Source organism: Lupinus angustifolius, chromosome LG07, assembly GCF_001865875.1.
Source record: "Lupinus angustifolius cultivar Tanjil chromosome LG07, LupAngTanjil_v1.0, whole genome shotgun sequence".
NCBI classification, from domain to species: Eukaryota; Viridiplantae; Streptophyta; class Magnoliopsida; order Fabales; family Fabaceae; genus Lupinus; species Lupinus angustifolius.
Window position 1 is genome coordinate 19,319,669 of NC_032015.1, and position 17,365 is coordinate 19,337,033.

At 31.8% G+C, this 17,365-nt stretch overlaps 1 protein-coding gene across 1 annotated transcript; it reads left to right on the forward strand.

Moving 5' to 3' along the window:
• LOC109352661 (isopentenyl-diphosphate Delta-isomerase I-like) lies at positions 4,621-5,545 on the forward strand. Its single transcript, XM_019594813.1, has one exon. It carries the CDS (start codon positions 4,647-4,649, stop codon positions 5,358-5,360), a length of 714 nt encoding a protein of 237 aa, XP_019450358.1. The 5' UTR covers positions 4,621-4,646; the 3' UTR covers positions 5,361-5,545.

Consider the following 17,365-nt stretch of genomic DNA (forward strand, 5'->3'; position numbering starts at 1 on the left):
AATCAATTATTTATATCATTTCATTCGTTGGTTTTCATCACATTATAACATTATTAGATGCTTCAAATCAATTACAAAGGTACTTTATTAGATACTTTATAAAAGGGTCAAAAAAGAATATTACTTTATAATACTATAATATTAATTTAATTGTTTTAATAAAATGGTTAAAATAACATTATACTTTATTCGAAATTAATATATTAATTTATAACATTATAATGTTATATATTTTTTAAATAAAACCAATTGATATCTTGTTATCACTATATTCTCTATTATAATACTAATTGATAATATTATAATGTTATTTATTAGATTAATTAATTAGAGTTTTGAGATTAATTAATATTAAAATTAAAAATATTTTAAAGTTAATATTAAAGATTCATGTATATATATATATAATTTGAGATTAAAAATCTATCAATCATTTATTTTAATCAGAAGACAAAAAGTATGTCATATATTTTAATTTAGCACAATTGTAGTTTAAATCTTTACTAGAAAGCAAAAACACGAAAATGCATGTGCTTTAATAATACTCACTACAAAAAGAACTATTCAATTGATGCGAATGAACAACGCTTTATTCACTAATTGCAATTGAATCTTTGAGTCATACATTCAACAACGTTGAATGAAGCAAGCGTTGTTGAATGTATATCCGTTTATTAAATTCAATAGAGTTTGCTTTAACGAACGTTATTGTTTCCATTCCACCTTACGTTTAACAATGTTTAGCTTAAGAACAATGTTGAATGAGCGTTTTTAAATATGAATTATGACATAGTGTGACATACAATTTGAAATTAATTTAGCCATCAATTTCGTTTTATTTTAATAATAAATTAATAAAAATGTTCTTAGTGTTATGAGAACCGGACCAGACTGGTTCGAGTGGTGATCAGACTTGAAAATGACTATAGTTTATAGTCTTAACTAAATGAGTGGTTGAACCGCTTTGAACCGAGGAAATTCCGTTATAACCATGTTAAACCTGGTTAAATCGAAATAACACGTGAAGTAAACCTGCCGTTTCACTTAAAATTTAAAAAATTGAATGCTACTATAATATTTTGTTTTGCTTCGGTCCATAAAGAAATGGACAAATGTTAGATGTTAGTTCAATATAATCAGTCATATTTCCCCCTCAAAATAAGACGGATCTGGATAGAGATGGGTTGGACAATTACAAAATGGTAGTCATATTTTTCCCTCAAATATTTAAGCATACGCAATTAAAATTAATATATTTTTATATAAATCAACTAAAACTTATATCCCACATACATTAGTATATAAAATACAAACTATAAATTGCATCCTTCAAACTAAAAACTATAACAATTACTTTATAATACTATAATATAAAATTTAATATTTTTAATAAAATGGTTAAAATAACATTAAAATAACATTATACTTTATTCGAAATTAATATATTTATTTATAATATTATAATGTTATATATTTTTTAAATCAAAACAACAAGTGCTGTTGATATCTATATTAAATCAAAACAACTAGTGCTGTTGATATCTACAGTTTGCAAAGAAAAATCAAGATTAAACCAATTTTATTGACATTGTCTAGTATTCATTGGAGATGGCTAAGCTTACCTTAACGAATATTTTCGCCCTTTTCCTTTTGTTTTCTGGTTTGTTCTAGATAGTGTCACAGTATCTACTTTCTTCATATTTATCTATGTATGGTTTGCAAAATTATAAATGTTTAATCAGCTATGCTATTTGTATAATTGATGAGACACTTCAGTTTTTATATATATCAAATAATAATATCGATACTTTGTTTTATAAAAGGAAATGTCTTGTGAGATATTAAATTAAACTTTTGATTCCCTTAAGCAAGAACCCGGGTAAGTGGTACATGCTTGATTCCCCTTAAGCAAGACTTGGGTTCAAGTCTTGTGGATAGAAAAAATGCTCGTTGAGAGAGTTAGCCCTACGTACCTGTGGATATTCCCGGCTCGGACATGATTACCTCCAGCGCGAGGATACATGTGGGAAACAAAAAAATTTAAACTTTTGATGAGAGTTACCATGTCTAATTGCATGAGAACAATTTTTTATAATTTTAATTACTTGTTTCTTAGTTTTTCATTTCAGTGTTCTTGAGTTTCAGGTATTTTAATGACAAGTAGTGAAGCAAAAAGATGTGAAGAAAATGTATCTGTATGGATATGCGATATTAAAGTATGTAAAGAGCAATGTAAAGCTACTGGTAATAGGTTAAAACGTAATAATCCTGATGGAATATGCAAACGCGGAAAATTTGATGGCATCAATTGTTTTTGTGTCTATGATTGTTGATCTACTTGTACCTTTCTTAATTGAACAATGAATAAAAATTGATTCTCTATTGAATTCAAACTTGGACCTTCTAATTCTCATAATTTCGTTGGTTATGGTATGATATTATTTTGGTGAGTGAAAATAATTTTTTTTATAAGGACCCATAATTTACAAACATTGGGTACGTATCAAAAAATTTGTTGTCCATTATATTAAATCTTAAGGTACTAAAATTAATCTTAAAATATTATCTTATTAACACATGTGAATCTATTGGATATTGTTAAAGTAGAAATAAAAATATTAAAAAGTGAGTTGACAAAATCCATAACATCATTTCCCTACGTGACCTCGAGGATAAAGAAACAAAAGAAATTAAAAATGTCCAAATCGATCAAAGTGCAAAAAACCTAAAACTATAGAAAAAGTATATTGGGAATTCTCAATAAATATCTCAATCCTTAGGGGAAGATTTTTGGCTTGTTCTTAGGCCATTCTTATCGTAATCTGAAAAATTGACTTGATATTTCAATGCCATGTTATAAAATACTTGTCATCTCTCATTCTATGAACATGATGAAGTTTTATATTTATCTTAGACTTAATGTTTTCTTTTCTCATCTATGTTCAATGGAGAAAATTGAATAGTGTGGACAATTGGTAGGTGCTACTTATTTGTGAAAATCAATGCTTCATTAATTTACTTTTATTTTGTTTACTATTTAGAGTTTTATTTATTTGTTTAGTAACATGTTTATCCTAACTAACTGGGGAAAGATGAAACAATCAATTAATAGTTTTGGATTATTGCGTTAGCAAAGCATAATGAAAATTACAATAAATGGAAAAAGAAAAGGTCTTTTGTGTGTTTATGAGAGATTGTCTTGTTTCTCTCTCACTCTCTCCAACAACCGTGTAAAACATATTAATAATAGCATTGTTGGCCAAATTAGAAGCTATCCATTATTTGCAAGATTGAGTCTAACTATTATGGTTATTGATACTACAGTGTGGATTTGGAATGTTATTATATATTTTTATATGTATGCAATTCTATTAGTGGTTTAGTCACTTAACTAGTGTTTGGTTGCTTCATTATTTATGTATATTAGAACTTAAATTATTATCTTTTGTTGTTGGCATTATATAGGAAGAGATTCAAAAGTTGAAGATGACAACAAGAGAGCTAGTTTGTTTAATGGATAAGGAGCTCACGTAAATCCAGGTGAGGGAGAAGACCATTCACTACAAAATAAATGGAAAATGGACACGCCAATTCAGCCACCCTTAGTAAAACTGTGGCAAACTTAAAATTGAATCCCAAAATTGGTTTGTATCTGGTTCGTGCACGTTGTAAGATAAGTATGGAAATGACCCATAATTTCATCTCTCCCTCCACGGTAAGAAAATGCTTCAACACCTCACTTCTTCTATCACTAAATCTTCTTCCATCACCGCTTTGAGCTTCTTCAAATATGCTTCCTCCTTCTCTCGTCACTCCTTCTTGCTCGTGCCTTGCAATCTTTTCACTTCCTCCGTTAAGTCCTCCCGAAGCTTCTGTTTCCTCAACCGCAATCTCATTGCGGATTCGCGATTCAATCGTAGTAGAATCTCCACTTTCTGAACCTGAACTCACAGCAGCACATTGAATCGAAGCCATAGGTTAGAGCTTCTTATTTTTCTACCTTTCTTCTTAGCTTACGGAATTTGAATGGGTGATTTGTTGAAATAGAGAAAATATGATGAGAAATTAGGGTTTGAGAGATTGAATTGTAACAAAAAAGGGATTAATTTAAATCTAGGTTGCTATGCTAACATGTTTTATTCCCTGATTTTTCTTTCTCCTTTATCTTCATGGCTTTACTCTTGAAGATGCTACATGATTGTCAGTGAAAGGGGACATGGATGTTCATTCAATTTGGGGCCAGGTATGTTGATTTAGAGTGGTGCTTTCAAGGGAATTATAAAGTTCGTAGGGTTTTGTATTTTCTCTTCAATCATTTGTTTGCTTCAATCTTTATCTCTGTTCACCTTTCAGCATATGTTTACTTATTAGCATTTAGGATGGTTGATACTTCGAAGCACACTATGTGTTTGATAAAATATTGAAATGAGTGCAATTATGGTTTTTGGTGGAATGTGATTTGAAATTGAATAAAAATATTTTATATATACCATTACTGAAGTAGCTACATGCGTCAATTGAACTCATAGTTCAGTTGTCTGAGCATATTGCAACTTTGTCTTGTCAAGGTTCTATATCATTTAGGTGTATGAAAATGAAAATAAGTTATGATGAAGGTATGTAGTAATTGATCAGAGTCAGCAACAATGGGAGAGGGAAACGCTTCTCATCCTGATGCAGATATGGACATTGTTCAACGACGCCTCATGTTCGATGACGAGTGCATTTTGGTGGATCAGAATGACCGTGTTGTTGGTCACGATTCCAAATACAATTGCCACTTGATGGAAAATATTGAAGCTAAAAATTTGCTGCATAGAGCTTTCAGTGTGTTCCTGTTCAACTCAAAGTATGAGTTGTTGCTTCAGCAACGATCTGCAACGAAGGTAACATTCCCTCTTGTGTGGACAAACACCTGCTGCAGCCACCCGCTATACCGTGAATCTGAGCTGATTGAGGAAAATGCGCTTGGTGTAAGAAATGCTGCACAAAGGAAGCTTTTGGATGAACTTGGTATTCTTGCTAAAGATGTGCCAATTGATCAGTTTGTCCCATTGGGGCGCATGCTTTATAAGGCACCCTCTGATGGCAAGTGGGGCGAACACGAGCTGGACTATCTGTTATTCATTGTACGCGATGTTAATGTTACTCCAAATCCAGATGAAGTGGCTGATGTTAAGTATGTGAACCGTCAACTGAAGGAGCTGTTGGAGAAAGCTGATGCTGGTGATGAAGGTTTGAAGCTGTCTCCTTGGTTCAGACTAGTTGTGGATAATTTCTTATTCAAGTGGTGGGACCATGTTGAGAAAGGGACTCTTGAGAAGGTTGCTGACATGAAAACCATTCATAGGTTAACATAAGATTCAAGAGCTTGAATGTTAATCAAAAACAAAAATTAGAATTTAGCTTCTGGTATGGGCTATGTTAGAATTTCTAAGCCATATAAACTTGGACTTGATTATGGTGGATTTTTGGAGCAGTGGCCATTGTATTGTCCCTGCTTCTGTCTTTTGCTTGATAATAATACCCAGAAGCTCAACTTTTATAAAAAAAAAAGGTATGTAGTAATTAAGTTTATTGGTTTTAGTTTCCATGTATTTTGTTGCAACTGTTTGATCTATTCATGGATTAATTTGGAGCTTCGGAACATGTGAATGAGGAGGTAGGATAGAAATAAAGACAACTTTTTAACTTTCATCAATCAAAATAATTCACTATGATGATGTGAATTGATTTGTGTGTTTGTGTATACTATAATTGGTGTAAAACTAGCATGCAAAAACTAGTGTGCGAGTAGCGGTATAGATAATGTGGTCAGAAATGTGATTTGTGAGGATAAGGTTGCCATGGAAGGGGAGACAGGGAAATTAAATATCTTTACAAGTTTAATCAATTATTGATTTTTTTATTCAGACTCTTACGGTCACTCTCTATTTGTATTGAGACTTCTGATATTGATAATAAACATTATTGATTTTAAATCTTACGAATTCTGTATTTTGAAATTCCAGTAGTTCTTGATTGTTGGAAGTGACATAGGTTGTCCTGTAGATTGGTATACTTACAAATTCATGTGAAGTCACGTTGAAGGAATTGAAGCAATAGATGAAGCCTAAAAAGGAATTGAAGCAATGGATGGAACTGACATAGGATGTCTTGCTGGTTCACATTCTAGTTCATCTAGATTCTAGTTGGAGATTGTAATTGAGAACCTGCACCATCAAGAGACCCAAAATTATCTTCAAGGTTAGCAGGCTTCACTCCCAAAATAATTTTAAGTCTGGTCTTAGTTGTTGTGCTAATGCTTGAGCAAAAATGAATTGAACATCTCACGCTATTGTTTGGTTGTTAAAGTTTATGTTATCTAATTAGCACAAGTGTACACTACTTTTGCATGATCTAAAGTTGATGATGTTTTTAAGCTTGTTCATAACATTAAGTGCTATTAATATTTAATACCTTGTTTTAAGCTAGTCAAAGATGTTCTCTTTCTCTGTCAATCTAAAACTAGTGCGGCTAAACTCACTCTCATAATTGTATCTGAATTTTTGGGTTCTGCTTTTATTTCAGATTTGAAACACTTCATAAAATTCTCATATGGGAATGATTCTTTTGAGTTTGTATTTCTTCTCAATCATACATTCACGATGTTAAGAAAAAATATCCAATATATTTTCAATTGTCATTAGTGAAACCAACCCATTTTAAAATATCTTATCTTTTCTTCTCTGTGAACTTGAATTGAATTCCTAGAGAGAATGATAAAAAAGAGATGGCACCACCTAGTTCAGTTCTTGTAGCAACTGAGAAGACTAATAATGACTTCACTTTGTTACAAGTTCATGATTCAGATTCTCAAATGTTTTTAGATACGAAACAAATATCTGCAAATCCAAAACAGTTTAGGTGGTTTCTGCTTCTTAAACTCCACAAAGTTTTGACATGCTTGTCATGGTTGACCTCAAGATTCAAAGCAACTTTTTCTTTAGTCAAGAAAATAATCTCATCATCTGACACAACTGAAGAGGGTCTTCCTAATGGTCCTATGTAGCATGGCTTTCTTTCAAGGAAGATTATGTTTGTCCTTGTCTTGTTAGTTTCAAAGTTTTGCATTGTTCTTTTCTTGATTCAATCCTTAGATAGGCTTGTGCTTTGTCTTAGTTGTTTTTGGATCATGTTTAAGATGTTGAAGCCATCCATTGAAGCAGATGCCTATGATGTTGAGGTCCTTCAAGTTTCCCTTTGTGTAGAAAATAAAGTTTTTTATTGTGAAAACTTGGGTTCAAATTTATATTTCATATTAGGAGCTAAAATTTAATATTTTGTAATTTCATTTATCATTAGGAGTTATGAATATTAAACATTTGATAAATGTATAAGATTTTCTTTTTCTAAATACAAAGTAAAAGGAAAATTGGCACAACATCTTAGCCACACTTAATGAAACCACGACTATCTTAAAATTGAAGCCCAATTATTTTTGCTGTATATCGGCCCATACTATGAGTAAACACTTCAACTTCCATCACCTCACTTCTTCCATCACTAAAGCTTCCATCACCTCATTTCTTCCATCACCTCATTTCTTCCATAACCCAATTCGATAAATGTTTGATAATGTGCAGATAGTCCAATTGTATGTTTGATGTTGAAACCTTTTGATGAAAATCTATCCATTATGTGAAGATGAACCAGATGACGTTTGGTATGTCTCTCTCTACACATTGTTTAATTTACTTAAGTGGTGCATCTTTTATTTGTAATCTTCATGATTTACTTAAGGTGGAGTAGGTGATCACAACAAAGACAAGAGTAAAACATTAGAAGACACAAAGAAGAAGGTCCGTCAGCTTCAAGAAGTAGTCTCGTTTCATTATTATATTGTTAATCTCATATATTTTCCCTTGGACCACAGATCTCAAAACTCCTTCAAGGTGATGCTGAAGTGATGAAGTGGGCAAGGCTGGAAGTTCCATATGATTATATGTGAAATTTTTGCTATAGAAATATTAATACTTGTGTATTTATCTTTCCCGATAGTTTTTAACCAAAATTTGGAATGTTTCAACAATTAGTTTGAATGATACATATTATGTGAAATTATTAATAATGCTCATGTATTTGTGAATTATTTTAAGATGAAGGTGATGATAATTTGAGATATTGGGTCCAATTTCTTAGTATTAATTTTTCTACAAATTTCAATTAATATCAATTATTAATTTCTTAGTATTACCTTTTACCATTTTATTATTGAATATAAATATTGTTACACAATTGGCGCAACAGGATCCGAAAAGGAATATATACGAAATTGAATAAATCGTAGCTAATTAATTAGCCACGGTTGCAGTATGGTAATCGGTTGCACTAATATTTCTAAGGCTAAATCATCAAATTAGCCACAGTTGTTACTCTAGCAGTTAAATAGAACCATGGCAAATTAAATGTTACCACACTTTACAATAATCGTGGCTAATATTTAGCAATGTCATTGATTGCTTCACTTGTGGTAACCGTGGCTAAATCAGTTAGCTACCCTTTTTAAAAACACTACCACGATTACAACCATGGCTAAAGGATATTTTTGTTGTAGTGCCTGTGTGGAATTCAATTTTATAATAATTTATTTTAAAAGAGTTAGACTTTATTTAAATTGAAGTTTATTGCTATTTAGCAGGTATGAGAAATAATAAATGATTCATTTTAATATTTATAAATCATCATTCATTATTTATTTTAAGAAGATTTTTTCATAAAAAGCGAACACAAAAATACACCAATTATAATTATAATAATTTAATAATCCTCATTTAATTATTAATATATTAATAAGTTATATTGACATTAGTAGTATAATTAAAAATTATTAGTATTATTATTTATACAAATTTAATCATTATAATAATAATTATTATCAATAAAAATGAAAATTAAAAATTAAAGAAAGAAGATAGAGAAATACATCTCATTGCACATAAATGGACTACAGAGACTATAGAGTCATGCATGTCAATACCGATATGGAAAACTAACAATGCATGATTAGGTGGAGGGCCACATGTTGATGGCAGTAATAAAGGTAGTGTCACACAAATTCAACACGAATCACATGTGAGTGGCCGAATGGAGAACACGATAAAGGCAATGATCGAATGGTATGGAAACATGTGTTAAGCTCATACACGGGTGATATGTCTAGCGAGTGTATCAAACCATGTTTGATGCATCATCAGTTAAATGACTTAGGAGGATGTAGAAAGGTATTTCAACATCCATGTAAAGATTTAGAGTTTCCACTATTTTTCAGTCGAAACTGATAAAACTCTTTTTGTGCGCAATTGAAAAACATGATTATTAAACTAGAGTTTTGAGTTCTAAAATTGATTACAGTTTGGGGATGATATTTGTAAACACAAAATAGCAACCTATGAAGGTCGTGAATTAGGCTTGCACTAGAATTGTTCTCTTTTAAAAAAGAATCTAAATCATAATTTCAGCAAATGCAAATTATGAAGAACAAAGTATTGTAAAGGTTAGAGAAAATCACACAACAATGTATACTAGTTCACCTTCTTAACTGAATATATATAATATATTTTATGATTTAATGATTCTCATATTATTTAGGCGTACTCCATATATAAACTAATATATTCACTCGTACTCATAGTGTTAATACTAATAAAGTCATATTTATATAATATAATAACATAGTATAATTTATTTCAACACTGGTGTTGAGATTTAGTTATTTGTTATTATATAATTATAGTGATCCTTTTCCTAAATTAAACTGAAAATATTTTCCTAAACAAGTCACCTCCAAAAGAATCATCTACTTCTCAAACACTTAATGAATGTAAAAGTTCAATACCGTGTCCATCTTTGAAAAATGATTATGGAAATTGATTTGGAAAGGTTTCCTAATGATTTAAGATTAAATTAATGATTTTGTAAAACTACATACTTAAACAAATAAATAATTATATACATCATAGTTTTGAGGTTGAATGTAATACCTCGTTTTTGAGTAGAGATAATATTGAATATTTTTGTATCTTATAATAATGAAAAGGAATTTTAAATTCACTTTTACTTTCTAATAGGTTGCCTTTAATTTTCAATAAATTTTGATCATATTTTTAAACGAAGTCCTAATTTCTAAGTTGCAAAAATGGGGTGTTACAAAATCAATCACCTTAGGATGAAGAGCCGAATGCCACTCCTTTGGAATTTGAAGAATATGAACCCAGGGGGCACCTAACCAATTGTCTTTCCAGAAATTAGTCATCTTACCATCACTTATCAAACATATTGAGTTGTTCTGCATCAAAGACCAGTGATGCTTGTTACCATGCTAGATTGAAGATTTAAAGTCTTTTGTTGAAGAATTAAAATGAGAGCCAAATCTTTGCCTATACAAATAGGCCCAATCCTATTTAGAGGATAGCGTCAACCAAGCAAGCCTAAGAAAACCAACTTTATTCATCATCTTCACAAATCTTAGCCCAAGACCCCCTTCCCCTGTAGTTGTGCAAATTTTCATCCAGTTAATCGTGCATAATTTCCCGACTTCACTGTCTCCAGTCCAAATAAAATTCCTTATGCTTCTGTCCAGAGCCTTAATAAGATGGATAGGTCAAGAATAAAAGTGAAAGGTGTAGGACAATATACTATAAATCACAGACTTCACTAGCTCCACTTTACCCATTATAGATAAACAAGAGCCTTTCCAATTAAAAAGTTTGTGCACAATTCTATCTACAATAGGATGCGAGTGAATTCTCATTGGTTTGCCTTTGAACAGAGGAATCCCAAGATAGGTGAAAGGAAGGAGAGTAGGAGAGAATCCCAAGTAAGAAGACAACATGGACACTTTTCTAGGAGAAAACTTATCATTTTGTTGCATTTATCTATGTATGATTTGCAAAACTTATCAACATTTAATCATAACTGATATTTGTATAATTGATGAGACATTTTGGTTTTTATATCACATAATATGGATACATTGTTTAATAAAATGATTTTTTTGCAACATATTAAATTAAAATTTTGATTAGAGTTAGCATGTCTAATTCTATAGGAACAATTGTTTTATAATTTTAAATGCGTGTCTTTGTTTTTCATTTGGGTGTTCTTGCCGATGGTAATTTTGTGTTTGAACTTTCAGGTATTTTAATGACAAGTGAAGACTCATAGAAAGTATAAAACAAAGTTATAAGATGGTAGTTACATTTCTGAAACATGCCAAATGCAATGGGTAATGCTCGCAATTTTCTATTTTTTAATATATGAGTGAAAAATCTTAATTTATTTTTGTAGATTTATCTAAAAATAAATATGATTTTTTAGATTAATTGTAGCTATTTTAATGTTTACTTCATATGTCTATGTTTTTTTTTCTATTCGAAAAACAAGTTATTTGACTGGTTACCTAACGTCTAAGTGAATATACATATCATCTGTTAACGAGTTTTTGTGAAAATAATGTTATTTAAAAATGTAGTTTGTGTTAGAAGAATTATTTTTCCGTTATAATGATTTATTCATAATCTTAGAATTACTTTTGATAATAATTTACTAAGTAATATCTCATATTTTATTTATTATAACATTATCTTTCTTGTGACTTTTGATTAAATTGGTTATGGTTATCATAATGATTTACGTAACATATTTAATATCAATTTATCATCTTTATCATTTCATCATTTTATCTCTAACTACAAATGCTTATTTCTATTATATGTTTATTAGTAATATAAAATTAAGATATATATATATATATATATATATATATAATTATATACTGTGAATAATTGTAATACAACTTTTCGTTAACTAAGTCTTATTTGATTGTTTTATTAAAGTTTGTTACCTATAATTATGTTTTTTATCATAAACACACAAAATATAATATAAAGTACACCAAACACAACAAATACATTTTAATTCAAAAAATGAAATATATAAAAATTGAATATGTAGTATCACACAATATTCGCCGGCAGGCACGAAGTGCCTGTACACACTAGTGTAAATAATGGTCCAAGTTGAAGACATGTGTAGTTAGGATTACCAACAAACTGCACAAATTTTTTGCAACCTCCTCCTATTTTTCTTCCTCATGCACATTGTTTTCTTTTCATATGCATACAAACCTATACCATCCACACTCCTCTCCACCATTCCATGTTTTCTCTTTTCCTATACATAGAGAAACATGTCACAAAGAGAGGAGAAAATAATTCTATCCAATCTATTTTGTAGCATACAAATATTCCTAAATGTGATCTATGGACATTAAAAAAGGTATAATACTAAAATCTACCTTATTTATTTTATATCTAAATACAACATAAATACCACTAAATGCAAAATATCAAGTTTGGGGGACGATTAGTAAAGAATAAGTCTCAAATCAAAGAAATGTGAATTTTTTCTTAATTGATATTTGGAATATAAAAATAATAGTCACATTGAATATGAATGGTTGTGATGATTCATTTTCTTTTCTCAGTTCGTGTTTTGAATGATCATGATAAATCACATATATAAGGCGTTGACAACTAACACAATTCGATGATATCTCGAGAGTGCCAGTACCAAAACATAGATCATCAAAAAGTAGTCCAAAAAGCGAAAGAGGGAAATATTCATGATGGTTAGACAAAATTAAAGCAGCAAATTAAATTGGCTAAGGTAGAGGACAAGGCCAATGTGATATTAGATTATGTACATATTTGAAGTTGTATGATGCCTTCTAAAGTTGTAGGATCTTTAAGATTGTGGAATTCATGTGAACTTGTTTTTCATGTAAGAGTCTTTAATACTTTGATGGCGAATTATATACATTGTTAAAATAAGATTATATACTATGTTAAATTAAGGTTATCTACATTTTTTCTTTTGTTGATCTTTGATCAAGTTCATAAGACAATGAAGCTCTCTTTTCTTTCCCTTGCAGAAAATTAAAATATCATCAGCATAAAGGACATGGCTAGGAGTTTGAGTCCATTTAGGACCAGAGATTAAAGAAAGCTAGTTGTCACTGATCAATTTTTTATCCCTCTACTGAGAACATCTTCAGCAATGCAGAACAGAATTGGAGAAAGGGGATCCCCTTGTCTAACACCTCTCCTACAATTAAAGAAACCAACATTAAATATGAATGGTAAATGACACAATAACTCTATCAATAAACTTTTGTACAATTAATAAATTCATGTTTTGTCATTCTTATTTGGCTGATTTTAGAGCATGTTATCATAATACAGTTTGGTTTGTCTGTGGCAAGAACGGAATTTTGGAAATATCCAAATTTAAATTGTTATGTTGTGGATTGTTGTGTTGATATTAAAAATAAAATATATTTGAGATTGGGGTTTGAGTGTATAGTTGAGAAAGTCATAAATTAGTTGTGACTTTATATGGAAATTAAAAATAAATACTGAGTGTGAGAATGAAAATTCAATTAACCAATAGGATTAAAAAAATTAGTGACTATTATGTGAGGAGTAAAACCAATAGCGAGGTGAGAGTGATTTGAGAAATGAAGATAAGATGATTTTGGGTTTCAATATAATTGGAGATAAAATATTATAAAAGACTTTGCCTAGAAAAAGATAGACACCCTTAACTATCATTGGTGATTAAGGATGGAAAGTGGAGTTAGTTGAGAGTCTATGGCTAATCACCACTTGAAATTATACAGAAAATTTGGGCTTTGTTTGTTGATTTTGGATAACTAAATTAGAGTCTTAAGCTCGTCCTAAGGACACGACATAGTAAATAAATGCATTGGGGCTCAAACGTCTAACTTAAGTATATTTTTGGAAAGATGGAATTTGTTGAGAACATATAACTATTAACACGCTTGAAAGTATAGTAATATTGCTTTGTAAGGTTAAAGTGTAGTAAGAGTGCTTTGCATTGTGAAAGTGTAGTAATAGTGTTTTGCATTGTGAAAGTGTAGTAATAATGCTTTGGACGACTAAGTTAGCATTTTGATCTGCTTGTTTAACTTTGCATTGTAAAAGTGCTTTACGTTTGAGATGACTAACTTATGTGATATTTTTGGAAATAAAAATCAATACAAACCTAGACTAAAAGACTTGATGAGCTAACATCAGTTAGTGTGTATGCATTGTATTTTTGTAGTTGTTGGAGAAAATGGAAAGATACACTAATAGAAATATCACTTACAGATTTAGATAAGGGTGAAATTGACAGTGATTTGTCAAGAAGCCTCGAGAGATTGCTTAGATGAGACCATCCAGTGAGGGCCCGACTTTATTATGTGTATGACCAGGATAGTGAGGAATTGGCATGATGTTATTTTGATCAGATTACTGTAGTCAAATGAAAACTATTTATAAGGACACAAATTAAATCGATTTGGCGCACATCAAAAAAATTATTGTCCATTGTATTATTCACTAAAATATTTAAAAGGTGTAGGACAACATACTATAAATTATAGACTTTACTAGCTCCACTTTATCCATTATAGATAAACAAGAGCCTTTCCAATTGGAAAGTTTGTAACACCGTGAAAATTCCGTATATATTATTAATTAATTATTTTTAAAAATAATTAATTTTAGAAATTAATCGGTAATGAATTAGGCTAAATCGTAGTTGAGTGTTAGTCTTTTTTTGTGAATTCCCATCTTGTGGTATATTCTCGTAATTTTCTGTGACGAAAAGTTTTTGGACTGCTGTCGGGCCCAAATTCGCCCAAATTCGGCTCAAAAACGTGTTCTTGAGTTTCGTAGCTCAGAATCGAATTCCGATTGCGCCTTTGACTTTGAAATATTATTTCGAGTCAGGATGGACATCAATTTTATCCAAAACGTATTTCCAAATATTTTTCCACTCTGAATTCGACATTTCGAAATTCTGACCGTAATCGGAAGATTTTAATATCCAACCAAGTATTAGCTTACAATACTTAGGCATGGTCTCCTCACGAATGATTCACTGAAAAAGTCACCCCATTTTCCCGAGTGAAACTTGCGTGACAAGCAAGCGAAACTACTCATCTTTACACTAAATTCCGTAAACCCTTTACTTACCCATTGCACCATTAATCTTGGAAACCCTTAGTTTGCCTCCATAAATCAGATTCAATTCGCCTTAAATCTGATTTAACCCCTTTAAAAGAGCCCTTTACTCTTGAAACCTTTGGCTCGCTTCTCTAAGGCTAATTCGTTTCCTTTAAAAGGACCATTTAACCTAGAGCACCCTTGACATTTCATTCCACATTCTTCTTCATTTGGCTCTCAAGAACTTCAAGGTAAACCTCATCCCTTTTGTTCTTAATCTTTTAGAAAATCTAGCAGTTCATTGTTTTCGATATTCGAATATGATGTTTATGCGTATGTTACGAACATTTTTAACTGTCAAAATTTTCTAAAAAACCTTCCTATCTCTTGTTATACGCAAGAGCGCGAACAATGAGTTTTCGTGAATCTAGAAATTGTTGTATTGAAACCACGAAATCTTGTTGTTCTTGGGGTTGTTTTAGTGTTTTGAATATATGCATGTTATTTATGTTGATGAAAGATGATGATTTTGAAATCAAAGAAATATTTTAAATCAAAATGTCGTTTTGATCATGAGATCAATCCTTGTGAAAGTGTTGAAATGATCATGAACGCGATAAGGGATTAGGAACGAGACTTTTGAGGATAAATGATGTTTCAAGATTATGAATCTTGGACCGGATGGATGAAAGTCTGGATGTCTTAGAATGTATTAAAATGGTATTTTTATCTTAGAGTTAGTAGGAAAGTGATTTAACTCGCGAATCATTGATTTGCGTTTTGTGTTAGTTTCTAGGCGTTCGAAGTCGGACAAACAATCTAATCACGGAAAGGGAATCAACCACACTACAACCCAAGGTAATAGAGAATATATCGTTACATAGTAGTGTCTGAATATGACACCCAGATCTCCCAACTATCTCAAAAGTTGGGAGTTATTTCTATTTTGTTAGAAACTCATACTTAACCAAATGTTTTCGTGTCTGGATTGAGTAAGATGTGTCTTTAGGCTGAATGCCCCTAAGATAGTATAAAATATCAAGTCTCGTGGTTGTTATCCGTGAAGGAACACCACTCGAGAAACTAAAATGCATTGGGATCGAAAACCGCAGAGAGTTCCAATCTGGTAGCCCAAAAGGGCGAGGAAAATGGTCCTGGTAACCGAACAACCTCGCCCGGGCGAGCCATCCTCGCCTTGGTGAGGGAGAAACATAAAAGAATAGTCTTAAATAGTGCTTGGGCGAGCAACCCCTCACCCGGGCGATCCAGCCTCACTTGGGCGAGCGACCATATTTCGCCCATTTTGGGTGTTTTGGTGCCCGAGAGACCATATTTCGCCATGGCAAAGACCAGACATGTATTTTGGCTAGTTTTGATGGATTTGTCAGCTTGAGAGATAGTCCCCTCGCTCGAGCGAGAACCATATAGGAAATTGAGTCTGTTTTGATGAATTGGTCGCTTGAGCGACATTTTCTCGCTTGGGCGAAAGACAAACATAAATTGTGACTGTTTATGATTAATTTATTGCTTAGGCAATAGCCCTAGTTTGGGTATGAAGTGTATTTACACTTGGGAAAGATCGTGGCTTATTGGATTGAGTGTGGTGCCCAAATGAATAAACTTATACTCTTACTTTTGGTTCTTGCACCTTGTGTGGACAAGGATTCCGACGAGGACATCGTGAGCAAGGCTATGCCTAAAAAGGATTACATGATACCATGCAGTGAGGTCGTCTGACCTTAAGAGGCTTGGCCATGTGGCTGTCTAAGGTAAGTCAGCGATGGTTCGTAGTGGTAGGGATGTTATTCCTATATTATATAATACCACGCAGCGAGGTCGTCTGACCGTAAGAGGCTTGGCTGTGTGGCCGTCTAGGGTAAGTCAGCGATGGTTCATAATGGTAGGGATGTTATTCCTATATTATATGATACCACACAACGAGGTTGTCTGACCGTAAGAGGCTTGGCCGTGCGGTGTGGCCGTCCAGGGTAAGTCAGCGTTGGTTCGTCGTGGTAGGGATGTTATTCCTATATTACGTGATAACGTTAGATCGGGTCCCACAAGAAGCATTCCTTTGGGAGATGTCTTAGGATGGGCCGGTCATTTTAAAAGACTAATTAAAATTTTGAATTGGCTAACTTCGGTTAGTGTGCATATTCATTATAAATAACGAAGTAGTGGAGATGAAATTTACGGGAGACGAACAAGCCTCGCGATATTGAGAGGGACGACGATGATGGTGATTCATCAGCAAAGTCTTGAGGGAGAGTCTAGGTGAGATGAGTCCCCTGTATTCTTGGATGAGGTATTAT